This window comes from Vigna unguiculata, chromosome 6, assembly GCF_037176805.1.
Source record: "Vigna unguiculata cultivar grain cowpea cultivar isolate G323 ecotype 2 chromosome 6, ASM3717680v1, whole genome shotgun sequence".
Classification (NCBI taxonomy): Eukaryota; Viridiplantae; Streptophyta; class Magnoliopsida; order Fabales; family Fabaceae; genus Vigna; species Vigna unguiculata.
The window spans coordinates 42,227,475-42,240,895 of NC_140797.1; the positions used below are offsets into that span (position 1 = coordinate 42,227,475).

General features: G+C 32.9%; 2 protein-coding genes across 3 annotated transcripts; one reads left to right on the top strand and one right to left on the bottom strand.

The window, feature by feature from the left end:
- Positions 1-776: 776 nt before the first annotated feature.
- LOC114189103 (leucine-rich repeat receptor protein kinase HPCA1-like) lies at positions 777-8,109 on the bottom strand. Its single transcript, XM_028077811.2, has 19 exons — positions 7,825-8,109; positions 7,478-7,595; positions 7,314-7,385; positions 6,951-7,025; positions 6,776-6,847; positions 6,404-6,565; positions 6,222-6,296; positions 5,838-5,909; positions 5,680-5,751; positions 5,508-5,576; positions 5,332-5,406; positions 5,134-5,205; positions 4,868-5,005; positions 4,251-4,741; positions 4,001-4,168; positions 3,774-3,910; positions 2,211-2,430; positions 1,810-2,045; positions 777-1,592 (listed from the first exon to the last, which is right to left on the bottom strand). Exons 1-19 carry the CDS (start codon positions 7,904-7,906, stop codon positions 1,131-1,133), a joined length of 2,868 nt encoding a protein of 955 aa, XP_027933612.1. The 5' UTR covers positions 7,907-8,109; the 3' UTR covers positions 777-1,130.
- Positions 8,110-8,765: 656 nt separating this feature from the next.
- On the top strand, positions 8,766-11,141 carry LOC114186915 (uncharacterized). 2 transcript variants are annotated; one of them, XM_028074995.2, is made up of 5 exons: positions 8,766-9,243; positions 9,324-9,484; positions 9,835-10,507; positions 10,618-10,709; positions 10,802-11,141. In XM_028074995.2, exons 1-5 carry the CDS (start codon positions 8,899-8,901, stop codon positions 10,950-10,952), a joined length of 1,422 nt encoding a protein of 473 aa, XP_027930796.2. In that variant the 5' UTR covers positions 8,766-8,898; the 3' UTR covers positions 10,953-11,141. The 2 variants fall into 2 exon arrangements, with proteins under 2 accessions (XP_027930796.2, XP_027930795.2); XM_028074994.2 differs by having other exon boundaries at positions 8,767-9,243; positions 9,318-9,484.
- Positions 11,142-13,421: the final 2,280 nt, after the last annotated feature.

Here is a 13,421-nt window from a genome sequence, read left to right on the forward strand (position 1 = left end):
AAGTTGTAACAGCACGAGTTGGTCTTCTATGTAAAACCACTCGTATTCAATCAGAATTAATTCTTGAATATGGTACACTCCACTCGTGTCATCACTTAATTCTCTTAATTAACACGTTTCTTTCATAATTCTTTATTGATATGAAAAATACTACCAAAATATTATTCATCACACAAATGTAACATTAAAATTTATTGTTATTTGAAAAATTATGTGTAATTTATTTTATGGAAGAACTATTATGTAGTTTTATATTACAATAATTTCTCTTGTTCACATATCTATCAAGTGGTTTTATGTGTGACATGATTGTGTACTTTGAATAATAATTAATATTTATTTTATTTTATTCGCCATTATAACAAAATTATATTAAGGGATAAAAAATATAAAATTATTTCAAACACTTAGACTTAAATAAGTATAAATAATACTTATTCACGGACTCAAACAATTTTATTTGTTAAGGGTAGGGTTTAAAGGAAAAAATTATTAAATAATAAAAATGAAAGCTAGTTATTTATTAAGCACTTTGGTCTGATTTCCTTTTGCATAATTTGATACGCATCGTATTGCACGCGTAAGTTACGTTTAGACTGTATCATCTAATACATCTTTTTTTTTTATACGATTTTTATTTTTTATTCTCATATTTTACTTGTTGATATGATTTAGTGTAGGTCATTGATTAATATACCATTAATTTTTAAAAAAAAATTCAATAATCAACACTAAATCACATCAAAAAGTAAAGAATGAGAGTAAAAAAACGAAAATAATGATATAATTTTCCTTTATTTATAACATGTTCAAAAGAAGTACATGTTACACAATCCGAGCATGAATAAGAAACTAAAAGTAAACAACAATCTAAACAAGGGTTTTTCCTCAAACTTCAGCTTCAACATTCGTGTTCAGTCTTCAGCAAACAGCATACTACATTATTAACATGTACTCCATTTTTTCTCTTGTTTCTTACATTATTTGCACAAGTTACATTTGAAGATACTTACATGCTGAGAAAACATTACATAGCTCATAAATTAAAAAATATAATCATATGATACATAAAGGTTGATTGAGACATATAGTACAGGACTATCTAATAATTTCTCCATCATAGGCACAATTTATGGACGTGGAAGAATCACACTTGAATCAAAGTATTCATTGTCGTAAGGATGGAGGGAACTTCCCTTGGTTGGATTGTTGTAACTAGATGAAGTGGACCCTGATACTGATAAAATGGGGCTTGAACCAGCCAACTGCACCATGTTCTCAATTTCTTTCACCACATAATTCATTGAGGGCCTGTCAGAACTTGACTCTTCAACACACTGCAAGGCGAGATCCACAAACTTCTCAAAACCATTCAGTGCTGTCCCCAATTCAATTGTAGGATCAAGAACTTCCTCAAGACCACAGAAGCCTTTTGTCTTGTCTATAGCACCCTTCACCACTTTTACAATGTACTTCCCTCGCTCTATTGGCCTTCTTGCAGTTATCAGCTCCAACATTAGTACTCCGAAGCTGTAAACATCACTTTTCTCAGTCAACTGTTGAGTCATATAATACTCTGGGTCCAAGTAGCCCTGCATCAAACCAAAATTCCATTGTCAATTCTTAAACTCTACAATATAAGATGTTAGTGCAGACATATATAGGAGAATTTTTCTGTCTCGTATCCAAATAAGATCATGTTAAACATCATTATGAACTTTAACATCTCAGCTACGCTGACTTATGTCTCGTATGAACCACATTGAATACTGGTGTGACATGTTAAATGTTAGATGAGGATGTACCAACCATTGTTCCTTTGACTTGTGTGGTGATATAACCTTTTGCACCATCACCTAAAGGTTTGGAGAGACCAAAATCAGATACTTTTGCATTCAAGCGTTCATCCAGTAAGATGTTAGTGGATTTGATGTCCCTATGTATGATTGGAGGATTGGCAAGTTCATGCAGATAGTCCAGACCCCTGGCAGCACCAAGGGCTATTTTCAGCCTTCTAATCCAGTCTAATCTGATTCCAGATTTCCCTACACAGACCATAAAAGCAGTTTGTTTTAGTATATTGAAAGCAGATAATGTTTTTGAAGCTCTTTCAAAACAAAACAGTATTGAAAGAAAAAGATTATCATTTAAGATAAATTAGCATAAGCTACACATGCTTTAATGAGGTTGAATTGTGGATAAATATATACCTGAAAGGGTGTCCTTCAAAGTACCATTTGCAACGTACTCATAAATCAGCATTTGTTCTCCTTGCTCGAAGCAGAAACCAATAAGGCTAACAAGATTTTTATGGTGGACCCTTGATAGAAGTTCAATCTCGGTTTTAAACTCCAACCCTCCCTGCATAGATTCCTTCTGAGCTCGCTTGACTGCAATTAGTTGACCGTTGGGAAGAGTTCCCCGATAAACCTGTCAACTAATTCTTTAAGAAACTTCCTAGATGAATATTAAAAGGTTTGGTTTTATAGTCACAAACTTGCATAGGGGGAGTAACAATGTTAGTGGTATATGTGGATGATATTGTAGTGACAGGTGATGATGAAGTAACAGCTATTGAGTCAACACCTAGCCAAGGAGTTGAAATCAAGACCTTGGGAAAATTGAAGATTTTTTTGGAATTAAAGTATCCCATCCCGAAACGGGTATTTTTATATCTCAACAGAAATGCACTACTAACTTTCTTATGGAAATTGGTAAGTTAGCATGTAAGCCTGCAAAGTACACCAATTGGTCCAAATCTGAAGTTGGGAAATGCAGAAGAAGATACTGCTGTTGACTAGGAAATATACAAGATATTAGTTAGCAAACTCATATATTTGTCTCACACTAGATCTCATGTTGCATTTGCAGTGAGCTTAGTCAGCCAGTTCATGCACCAACCAGAGGAGATTCACTTACTAGTTGCACTAAGAATTGTGCAATATCTGAAAGGGACTCTAGGCATGGGAATGTAAATCTTGAAGTATATACAAACGTTGATTATATTGGGTCAATTGTGAATAGGACATCAACTACTAGATATTGTACTTCCCTTGGTGGGAATCTTGTAACATGGAAGAGTAAAAATCAAAAATGTGATAGCAAGATCTAGTGTTGAAGCAGAGTTAAGGGCAATGGCAAAAGGGATCTGTGAACTACAATGACTGAAAATCATCTTGGAAGGCTTAAGAATAAAGTGGGATGAACCAATGAGACTTTATCATGATAATAAATCCCCTATTAACATAACCCATAATCTGATGCAATATGATAGAACCAAACACATTGAAATCAATCTGCATTTTATCAAAGAAAAAATTAGAATTCGTCAAATCTGCATTCCATAGGTCTCCTCTTAAGAACTTTGAAAGGATTGTTTCTAAGCTTGGAACGAAAATTCACCATCCTGAGAGAGAGTGTCAATAATCATATTTTATTATTCCATATTTAACAGATTATCATTAAACTGTATAACATAAATATCCTGAATCGTGGGAATCTAAGTATATCCCTGAATAATAGGGATTTGATTATATCTTGAATCATAGGGATCTGATTACATTTAGTGTTATTGTTATATTTCCAAAATTAGTTTTCCGATCTTGTATGTATATCTTATGTACTCCTAACATTAACATTATTGTACTCTACCCTAATATTTGAGACTCCTCAATTCTGAATTTCTTTGTCCCTTACGACTTTTTTCATATTGGTATATTTGACCATTGCTTAACTACTATAGAGAAATGAAGTAAATAAGAGGCATTCAATACCTTCCCATAACCGCCAGATCCTATATTATTGACTTGTGAGAAGTTTTTGGTGCAGTTCTGTATCTCTTCAAAACTGAAGCGCCTTGCTCCTTTCAACTGTGGGAAGCTACTACTGCTCTCATCCGGATCCCATTGTTCTGCATTTTATGAAATCAAACATTTAAATAAACCCAACTCCTCAATGATAGATAGCTATGAAGAAGGATCTAAGCATACAGTTATTATACCAAAAGGATTGTTTTTCCCAGTTGCTTTTACTGGCTTATTCTTCCTGTGGAGAGCATACACAAATAGAACAAGTACTAAAACCAACAGGGCAGCACCACCAGCTGCAGCTCCAGCTATGATGCCAGTATTTGAAGATTTACTAGATGTTGTCCCAGGACCTTGTAGTACTAAAGGGCAAGAAAAAAAAGGTAGTCTTAAAATAGAGCAAATACTATACTTAATTTCATAACCATATAGAATTGGATTTACCTGTTTCATTCATAAAGTTTTCATAGTCATCAGAAGTAAAATAATATGGTCCAAACATTGAAGGAGGCTTGTATGTTTGGTTGCTGAGAATAAAGCCTACACTGGAGATTCCAGTTCGATTGAAACGATCTTGGCCAGATGGAAATACTTTTAAAGTCAATTCAAGGTACTGATACGTGTTCTTCCTTGGATTGCTTAAAGAAACTGAATCAACAGGTATATCATTAAGTTGAAAAGACTGCATCAGACTTAACTGCAGGGTTACATAGACAGTCTCGTTTCCCAAATCTGAGAAGGAAGGAGCTCTGAGATTTAAGGTTCCTGTATATGGGTATGCACATTTGCATTTGGGGCTTAATGTCTGATCTAAGCTGCAGGGAACAGGTACACAGTTTTGTGGTGGCGTTGAATATGAGTTGTTGTTAGATGTTGTTATGGAACAATAACTCTGTGGAACTCCCGTCTCTTGGCAAATTGGATTATTCAAAAGTCTGCACATATAGAAGTATTTCAAAATAAACCTTGTAAACAAAGACAAGAAGAAAAATATTGAAACTTTACAAAGAAAATTTTCATCCGAGTTATTAAAATAAAATAATCAAACAATCATGGCATACATTATGTTCACTTTAGAAACGTCGATTTGTGGTTTAAACTCTTCAATATAATTAAACTGCAAATCGAGGAGGTCCAGTTGGTCGCTGATGGATGAGCCAATATCTAAAGTGCCATTTAGCTGGTTGTTTTTCATCACCCTGTGGATCACGTTAAGAATTTAACTTATATTTCATTCTAAAAAAGATGAACAGGAATAACTATTGGAAGTACCATATTCAAACTTTGAGGAACAAAAAATTGCAAAAGAATACAGTTTGTTACTCACACTGTCTGCAACTGTTGCAGGTTGAACAAAGAAACAGGAATAGTTCCTTGAAGTTTTGTACCCTCCATCATTCTGCCATACAAAAGAAAAGTATGAGAATTAAGGTGTTGAAAGTTGAAACCTGTGAGAGGAAGGGAAAGCTGATAAATGAAACCGTAGAGAAAGGTAAAACTGATGGATGAAAGTTGAAAGACATACATTGTCGTCAAAGCTGGAAGAGTCGACAACCACGATGGAATGTTTGATGGATCAAAACTGTTATTGCTCACATCTCTAATTTAATTTACCAAGTTAGTCAATGATACACAATTTGCATTCATTTTGAATTACAAATGTTATATAGAAAATAAATTTATCTTAGATAAATGAGTTACAGGTAACTGAGGGAATTCATTCCGGTAAGGTTTGGGAGGGAACCAGACAGGCGATTGTTGGACAGGAACCTGACAGACACGAAATAAAAATCTCCTTCAATGTAGTTAAAATTTATCATAATTGATATTAACACACACCAAAAGAAAATTTATCATAAATTTTTCAACTTACAGTTCCCTAACACTTGTAAGATTGTTGATGTTCTCAGGCAAAGATCCACTTAAAAAGTTGTTATCAAAACGGCTGCAGCCACAAAATATTTCACTATTTCAAGACAAAAGAAAACAAATTCTATTTACTATTTTAAAGTATGAGATATGGATACTCACACCACCTCCAGAGACTTGACAAGGCCAAGTGTAGATGGAATGCTTCCAGTAAATCGGTTGGTTTCAAAAAGCCTGCCAAAAACATTGTATACATTAAATTCATCATTTTCATTTATAGAAAAATTAAGTGTTTGTTTACTAAAACTCCTCGTAACCAAGTTGACAAAAATTCAGATGCATGAAACTATATAGAGATTAATTTCCCAAAGTAAATTTTTTTCCAATATGGACTAATAGAGTTTCTAACAAGAAAAACCAATAAGGCCCTAATATAATGTGGCCTCAAGGTAAAATTCGATTGGGGATATGGCATGTGCCTTTTGTTGTTACTGAGCTTTACAGCCATGCAAAACAAATTCCAGAAAATATTGGGGTGGATCTTACACATGAATGAGAGACATTTTTGAGCTAAAAAGTTGAGCAGGTATGTTTCCTGAAAGCTTATTCACCCCAAAATGACTACAAAAAAAATGAAATATATCAGAGGGATTTTGGTAGACATAAAGCAAAGTATATTGTAAAGAGAAAAAATAATGCCAACTTTTGCAAAAAGGTATTTCACATACAAATGCTTTGTGTTGTACATCATGTCAAGACCAGGAGTAGTTCCATTGGATATGGGGATGGGCCCTTCAAGCTGGTTTTCAGCTAAGTCTAGCCAATACACATTTGAGAGATTTCCAATGGCAGCTGGAATTGGACCAGTGAATCCATTGGAATTTAAAGATCTGCAATTGAAATAAACTTTTTTATGTTAAAAGATATCTGTAGCATTAAGAATAAGGGACAGCAAAAACAAATAGATGTATGATACTCAAAACCTAGTACATATGGGAAGTAAAGGACTCCAAATGCTATCCTGATTAGTAGGTTTCTTGGTTAAGCTAAATAAAGAGGCTTTTATGCATATCTTCTAAACTAAATCAAACAACCCTTACAGGAAGACAAGCCGTTCTAGATTTCCAATTGTAGCTGGGATAGGACCAGTGAAACCACAGTTAATAAGAAGTCTGGAAAATAAAATAATAAAGAGCACTGTTAGAGTTGTTCGGTCAAGCTAAATCATATTTGAGTTCTGATCTTAAGTTCTTAACAACATTCATACTGACTTACAAGTTTCTCAGCTTTCTCAAGTTTCCAATGTTATCGGGAAGTGGTCCAGTTAAATTCTTATTGTAAGACAGATCCCTGCAAAGAAAAAATCAACGAAGAACAAAGTCACAAATCAGGGAAGTTGTAACAGAAAATGAAATGAAGACTTCATGCAATGCTTAAATAGCATCCAAAAAGATTAATTTTCAGGATGCTCAGCCATCAACAATATTTTGGCTTATATTCCACACGTTCAAAAGACAAGTTAAGATATTTGTTCATGTCAATACTAATCAAGTAATAGGGTTGAAGCTGATCACATTTCAAATCCATTTGTATGTGACTTGAATATAATGTGATACAACAAATAAGAAGAAAACTTACAAGATCACGAGTTCAGAGAGTAATCCAATATCTGAAGTAAGCTGACCAGACAAAGCCATGCTTGCTAATGATCTGAAATGGTAGCAACAAAGTTAATATCAAAGAAGAAACTTCTGGAGAAGGTAGCAATTTCAAATGAAACTAAACTTTGAAAGATAAAGTACATGGAGGTAATGCGTGAATTTGTACACTCAATGCCATCCCAACCACCGCAAGGATTTGAACCCACCCAATTAGGTGGAGTGTTCTCCCATTCACTCATTAGAGTCAGCAGAGCAGTGTCTGCGTCAGAAATTAAAAAGCAATGAAATTCATACTGAATCCTCATACAAAAACTTTACAGAAGGTAAGAGTGAAAGCTTGAGGCCTATTTTCAAAATTTGATTCTCATCAAGTATTCAGATTTCATTTTGCAACTGAGAAACAGTTTGAATATTTCTGATATGAATATATGTAGACCAAAAATGCCATTTGGATGATGAAAAAAGTATTTGATTACAACTGAACTTACAATCCGAATTTGCTGTATTCGCTAGTACAATCAACGAATGAGTGAAAAATAGTAGTAGGAATACTAAAGCTCTTTCACCCATGATCCACTTAAAGGATGACACAAAACAAAAATTGGCTACTCATACAACTTTCTAATGCTGAATAAAAAGATCCTTTGTTGAAGCATTCAGTGCCAATCAGGTGAAGCAACCCACCACTTTACGACATCTATGGAGAAAAAGTCAACAACCTTATAGTTCTTCCTTTTACCCAGTGTTGGTCTCATTTAGTAAAAAATTAAAAGGATAAACATGTAGAAAAGAACTGGTACATGGTGATACAATTTAAAACAGCCACTAGTAAAAACAATGATGCACATTCCTGCATCACTTGAACAAATGACCAGAAGGATTAACAACATACTAAGTCAACAAACACACCATATTAAAATCACGCTAATTTACCAAGAAAGAAACCGGCTAGCTGTGTATCATGAATAATTTTTTTTTTACCATCTACACGAAATCTTCGATGAAGCAGAAAGGTTTTGAACTGTGGCAATAAGGCATAATAAAATAGTTGTGATTGTCCACCAATGAAAAAAGTTGACTTTATCAGGTTTTGAATGCTTCCTCGCCAACTTAACTCTCTCACTGCCTAAATCCTGCAGACAATCTTACATGTCATTATCTGGCTACAACATGTACAGAAGATATCTACGTGCCACATAGTTGACTTGCCCTTTCCCTCATCAGAAGACTACGACACAAACAAAAACTATACTAAAATAAACGACAACATTAACTTCAACTTTTGTTAACGTGGAGATAAAGCAACTAAACTAAATTTAAAAAGAAACAATAAGAAAGTTACATAAAAAATTAACAAAAAAAACTTTTGACTGGTTCTTCATGTTGCCCCTGGTGTTAAAAACTAATCTTACAAATATAACCATATTTTATACTTTAAAATTGAAAAACAATTTCACTCACGTTCCAACTCTCATGGAACAACACCTTCCACTTCGCACAGTTGCACTACACTCACTCACACATTAACCTAAGAGAAAAACCAGTTTAATGGTTGGTTTGGTATGATCGGAGAAGAAAATAAGATCATTCTAATGGAGGACTCACAAAACCAGGGTTGCCACCCAGAAGGAACCGCATGGTTCGAATTCCACATGGAGCTTCCCTCCGAAACAGAGCCATTCCAGTTGGAGCAAGCAGTCTGCAGTCACGGCTTCTTCATGATGGCACCCAACCACTGGGACCCTCTCTCCAAAACCCTAACTCGTCCACTCCTTCTCCACAACCCTTCTTCTCCTTCTTCTTCTTCTTCTTCCCTCCTCGTTTCCATTTCCCAGCGCTCTCAATCGCTCGCCGTTAGGGTTCATTCCGTCCATTCCATCTCTCCCCAACAACAGCGTCACATCACGGTACTCAACTCTGTAAAAATTCGTTTCTTTTCGCGCTATTCGTTCTTAATTCGCTTCTTCCGTTGCCGTTGTAGGCTCAGATTTCCAGAATGCTGCGGCTGTCCCAAGCGGAGGAAAAGGCCGTGAGGGAGTTCAGAAGCGTGCACATTGATCATCCAAATAGAAGCTTCGGTGGAAGGGTGTTTAGGTCTCCCACGTTGTTCGAGGACATGGTTAAGTGCATACTCCTCTGCAACTGCCAGTGAGTCGTGTCTGGGTAAATAAATATTTTTGTCGTTAGATGTGTAAATTGGTGGCAATAGTTTTATAGAACAAAAATTATCATTTACCACGGAATGTGTAAAGAGTGTAATAGATAGTTACATTTTGATGTACAATTCAATGTCAAATACCAGTTAGCAGAATGGAATTCAACTTAGTTGTTGCACTTTTGTATGCATTGGATTAGGTTAGAATTTTTGTTGTTTCAGAGATTAAATTGTGTCACCTATTTGACCCTTTATTTGTTCTGTTCCTCACTTCATTGGCTTGGAAAATGTTATTTTTGTCAATTGTTGTGATGGGGTTGAGTGCATAAACAAAATCTTTCAGGTGGCCAAGGACATTGAACATGGCTCAGGCACTCTGTGAGCTTCAATTTGAACTGCAAAATGTGTTGCCCTGTGCTGTTGTAGGGTCGAGCAATCCAAAAGTTGAAGCTGAGGGGTTCGTTCCAAAGACACCAGCTTCTAAAGAAAACCGGAGAAAGAAGGCACAACCAAAGGGCACGCTTCTTAAGAAGAAATTAGAGTTGGAATTGGAATTGGAAGTGGATGGAAATCTGCAAATTGACAACCACGTGTTTGATTTAAGTTCCGACACAACCTCGCTTCCACCAGATAATGGGGATTCGGAGATGCATGGTTCAGATGATTCATGTTATCAGTTCCCCAATGAAGGAGAGTACTTTGAGCGTACTGGAAATTTTCCTTCCCCAATTGAGCTCGCAAACCTTAGTGAGAGTTTTCTGGCAGAGCGATGCAGACTTGGGTACAGAGCACGTTATATATTAGAACTTGCGCAGGCCATTGTTGAAGGAAAAATTCAATTAGAAGAGCTTGAAGAGCTGTCGAAAGATGCAAGCTTGTCCTGCTATAAGCAGCTTGGTGAACAGCTCAAACAAATTAAGGGGTTTGGTCCATTTACTCGCGCCAATGTACTCATGTGTTTGGGATATTATCATGTCATTCCATGGGATTCTGAAACTATTAGACACTTAAAGCAGGTGCTATCTACTTGCTTTTTCTGTTTCATCATGTCTATACTCATCTCAGGTTTCCTTTTCATTTTGTCTATTACAAATGCCCTTGATGTGTATGAGATGTGTTAATGCAGGATCATTCAAAAAATACAACCTCTAAGACAATTGAGAGTGATCTTGAAGAGATTTATGGAAAGTATGAGCCTTATCAGTTCCTAGCATTCTGGTAAAGTTAATATGCCTCAGTCTGCAACTTCCATTTTGTTCTCTGGTGTTATTTTTAGGTGTGAGATTCCTTACTCAAGTTCTTTTAACCAGGTCTGAGATATGGGACTTCTATGAAACAAGGTTTGGGAAGATGAATGAAATGCATTCTTCTGTTTATAAACGTATAACTGCCAGTAATATGAGAAGCACTGTGAATGCAACAAACAAGAGGAAGAGACCATCACGGAAATGCCAATGCTGAAGTCCTACTCCAAAAATTCACTCTTTTATCTTTACTTTTTTGTAAGCAGTTTTCGTTTTGTTGTTGAGCTAGTTGGTGGTATATCTATCTCAACAAAGTTTTGGGGTCTGATGTAGAAGTAATTTATTGCTTCAAGTTTGTAAATACTTTGTGTTTTTGAAGAGACTGAAATTTCTCTTTTACTGTTAACTTCTTATCTTGTGAGTTAACTTCCATAGATTATTGTTTCACTTTACTAAATTGGCTTTTGTTTGATGACATGAAAAGGGACATGAAGTAACAAAGGTCTTTTTGAAGACTTGGAACATGACACAAAGTAGACAAGTTTATGTTTACAACCCAAAACGCTAGTATGCTTAGAAGCACACAGAAATTAGTGCACCGTGTACTAACAACAGAAAGACTAAATTACCCTGAAGTTATAATTTAATCGCCAAGCCTAATTCTTTCCTACCTCCATTCCCCCTTTTATGTCTATTGCACTTCTTCCTCACCCACTCATCTTAAATAAATTCTGACATTAATAACATTGAATTTCATGACATTGAATTTTTTTGTTTAGTTACTTTTAACTGTACACATATTTATTATTTAATTTGTTTTAAAACAAAATTGCATGCATAAAAAATATAAATAACAGTTATATAATATTTTTAGACATTTTTTTCTTGTAAAACAACATTGATCATTGAGGTTAAAATTTATTGAATCTTGATAATTAGTATGTATTGAATTTTACAAAAGTTTATAATTAATTGTTATATTAAATGAAATCTGACTTAATAATTATTAATGTAATTTTATTTTATTTAAAACACAAAAATGTTCATAAGTATTATAGAGTCGTGTTTAATATTTTATTTAATATTCACCAATTAAAATTAAAAAATAATTAAATAATAAAATAAATATATTTTAATGTTGTTAAAAATTAAAATATAATTAGACATGAAAAATTTAAATAAATAGAAAAACAAACAAAATTAGTGTTAACATTTAAAAAGTTTTAAAAAAATAAAATATTAATTTGATATTTCATTAAGATTCCTTTATTTGACTTTTTGATAACATTTTGCAACATTCCTCTTAATTTAACAAAATCTCTTGTATTAAAGAAATATATAACATTTAAATATTTGAAATTCTTAAATATAAATACATAAAATTAGCAATAAGCTTAAGATGTTTTTGTTTATGCTTTTTAGTAGAAACCTTCAAAATTACAAAATATTTTTTTTATTATAGAATTATTGTTTGCAAATTTTCAAAGAATATTTTTGACTTTATAAATATATATTATTTTAATTAATAAAATTAATTATTTCAACTTTTAACATAAAAATAATAACATCAATACATATTAATTATTTTTTAGTCAGTATCTTAAAGAAACCAGCTAACATTATCCAAATTTATTTAATATCATAATTAATTAACTATAAATTTTTATAAGTTTCGATGTTTATTATTGTTTTTAACCAGACCCCAATATTAATTAACGTGTACCGACTATAAATATACACATATATACAGAGAGAAGATTTCTTGATTTGTTTTCACGTTTACTTATTTCTAATTTATTAATTATAATATAATTATTTAATTTTTACATGTTTAATATAAAAGTATTACAATAGTTATTTCTTTTTATTTTTTATTATTATTTTCTTTTTTTTTTATTTCTCTCTATTTTTAATAAATATAAATTTATTTTAGATATTCATTTAATAATATTATTATATTATTATTTAATATCAAAAATATTTAAAAAATACGTACGTAACACTTATATTTACGCTGGTTATTATAATATGGTTAGATCCACATACATAAATGTCTATATTAGTTGTTATTTAGATATCTAAGATTAAACTGAGAGTATCTAAAATAGTAAAACATAATTGAAAAATTTTTCTACAATGAAAATCCTATTTAACTTAAAATTAATTACGAAAAACGACAGCATAAAGCGATATTAGCTATTTAAGTATAATATAAATCCAATTTTTAGAAATAGAAAACAAACAAAAAAATGTTTAACAATATGGTTTAACCTGTGTTACGAATAGCTTACGCATATATATTACCTTTTTTTTCCTGCCACGACTAATTCCAAATTTCAGTTTTCTAATAATTTTCCTAATTTATTTATATTTTAAATTCTATTTTAAAGTCTTTTTGTGAATTGTTTTTCTCAATTCCTTTATACCTAAATAATTAAATTAAATTTTAATTTCCATATAATATAAGATGTATAGATTTATTAGAAATGTCAAAAAAAAAATCATATTATCCGCGGATAAAATCCGCAACGGATAAAAAATAAATATTGAAAATGGATATCCACGAACAATGGGTACGGATATTTTTTATACTCGCATGTTAACGAGGCGGGTACGAGTATCATAATATCCGTACCCGTGAATATCCATACCCTCTATATTTTAATTTAAATTAAAAAAAATAAAA

Bases quoted from the DNA above. Each gene is read 5' to 3' on its own strand.
- LOC114189103 (XM_028077811.2), bottom strand. From the start codon at position 7,906: ATGGGTGAAAGAGCTTTAGTATTCCTACTACTATTTTTCACTCATTCG. The intron at 5,577-5,679 runs GTAAGTTGAAAA...CGTGTCTGTCAG, and splicing joins CTTACAAGTGTTAGGGAACT to GTTCCTGTCCAACAATCGCC. The intron at 5,407-5,507 runs GTAACTCATTTA...AAATTAAATTAG, and splicing joins ATGAATTCCCTCAGTTACCT to AGATGTGAGCAATAACAGTT.
- LOC114186915 (XM_028074994.2), top strand. From the start codon at position 8,899: ATGATCGGAGAAGAAAATAAGATCATTCTAATGGAGGACTCACAAAAC. The intron at 10,508-10,617 runs GTGCTATCTACT...GTGTTAATGCAG, and splicing joins CTATTAGACACTTAAAGCAG to GATCATTCAAAAAATACAAC. The intron at 10,710-10,801 runs GTAAAGTTAATA...TCTTTTAACCAG, and splicing joins TATCAGTTCCTAGCATTCTG to GTCTGAGATATGGGACTTCT.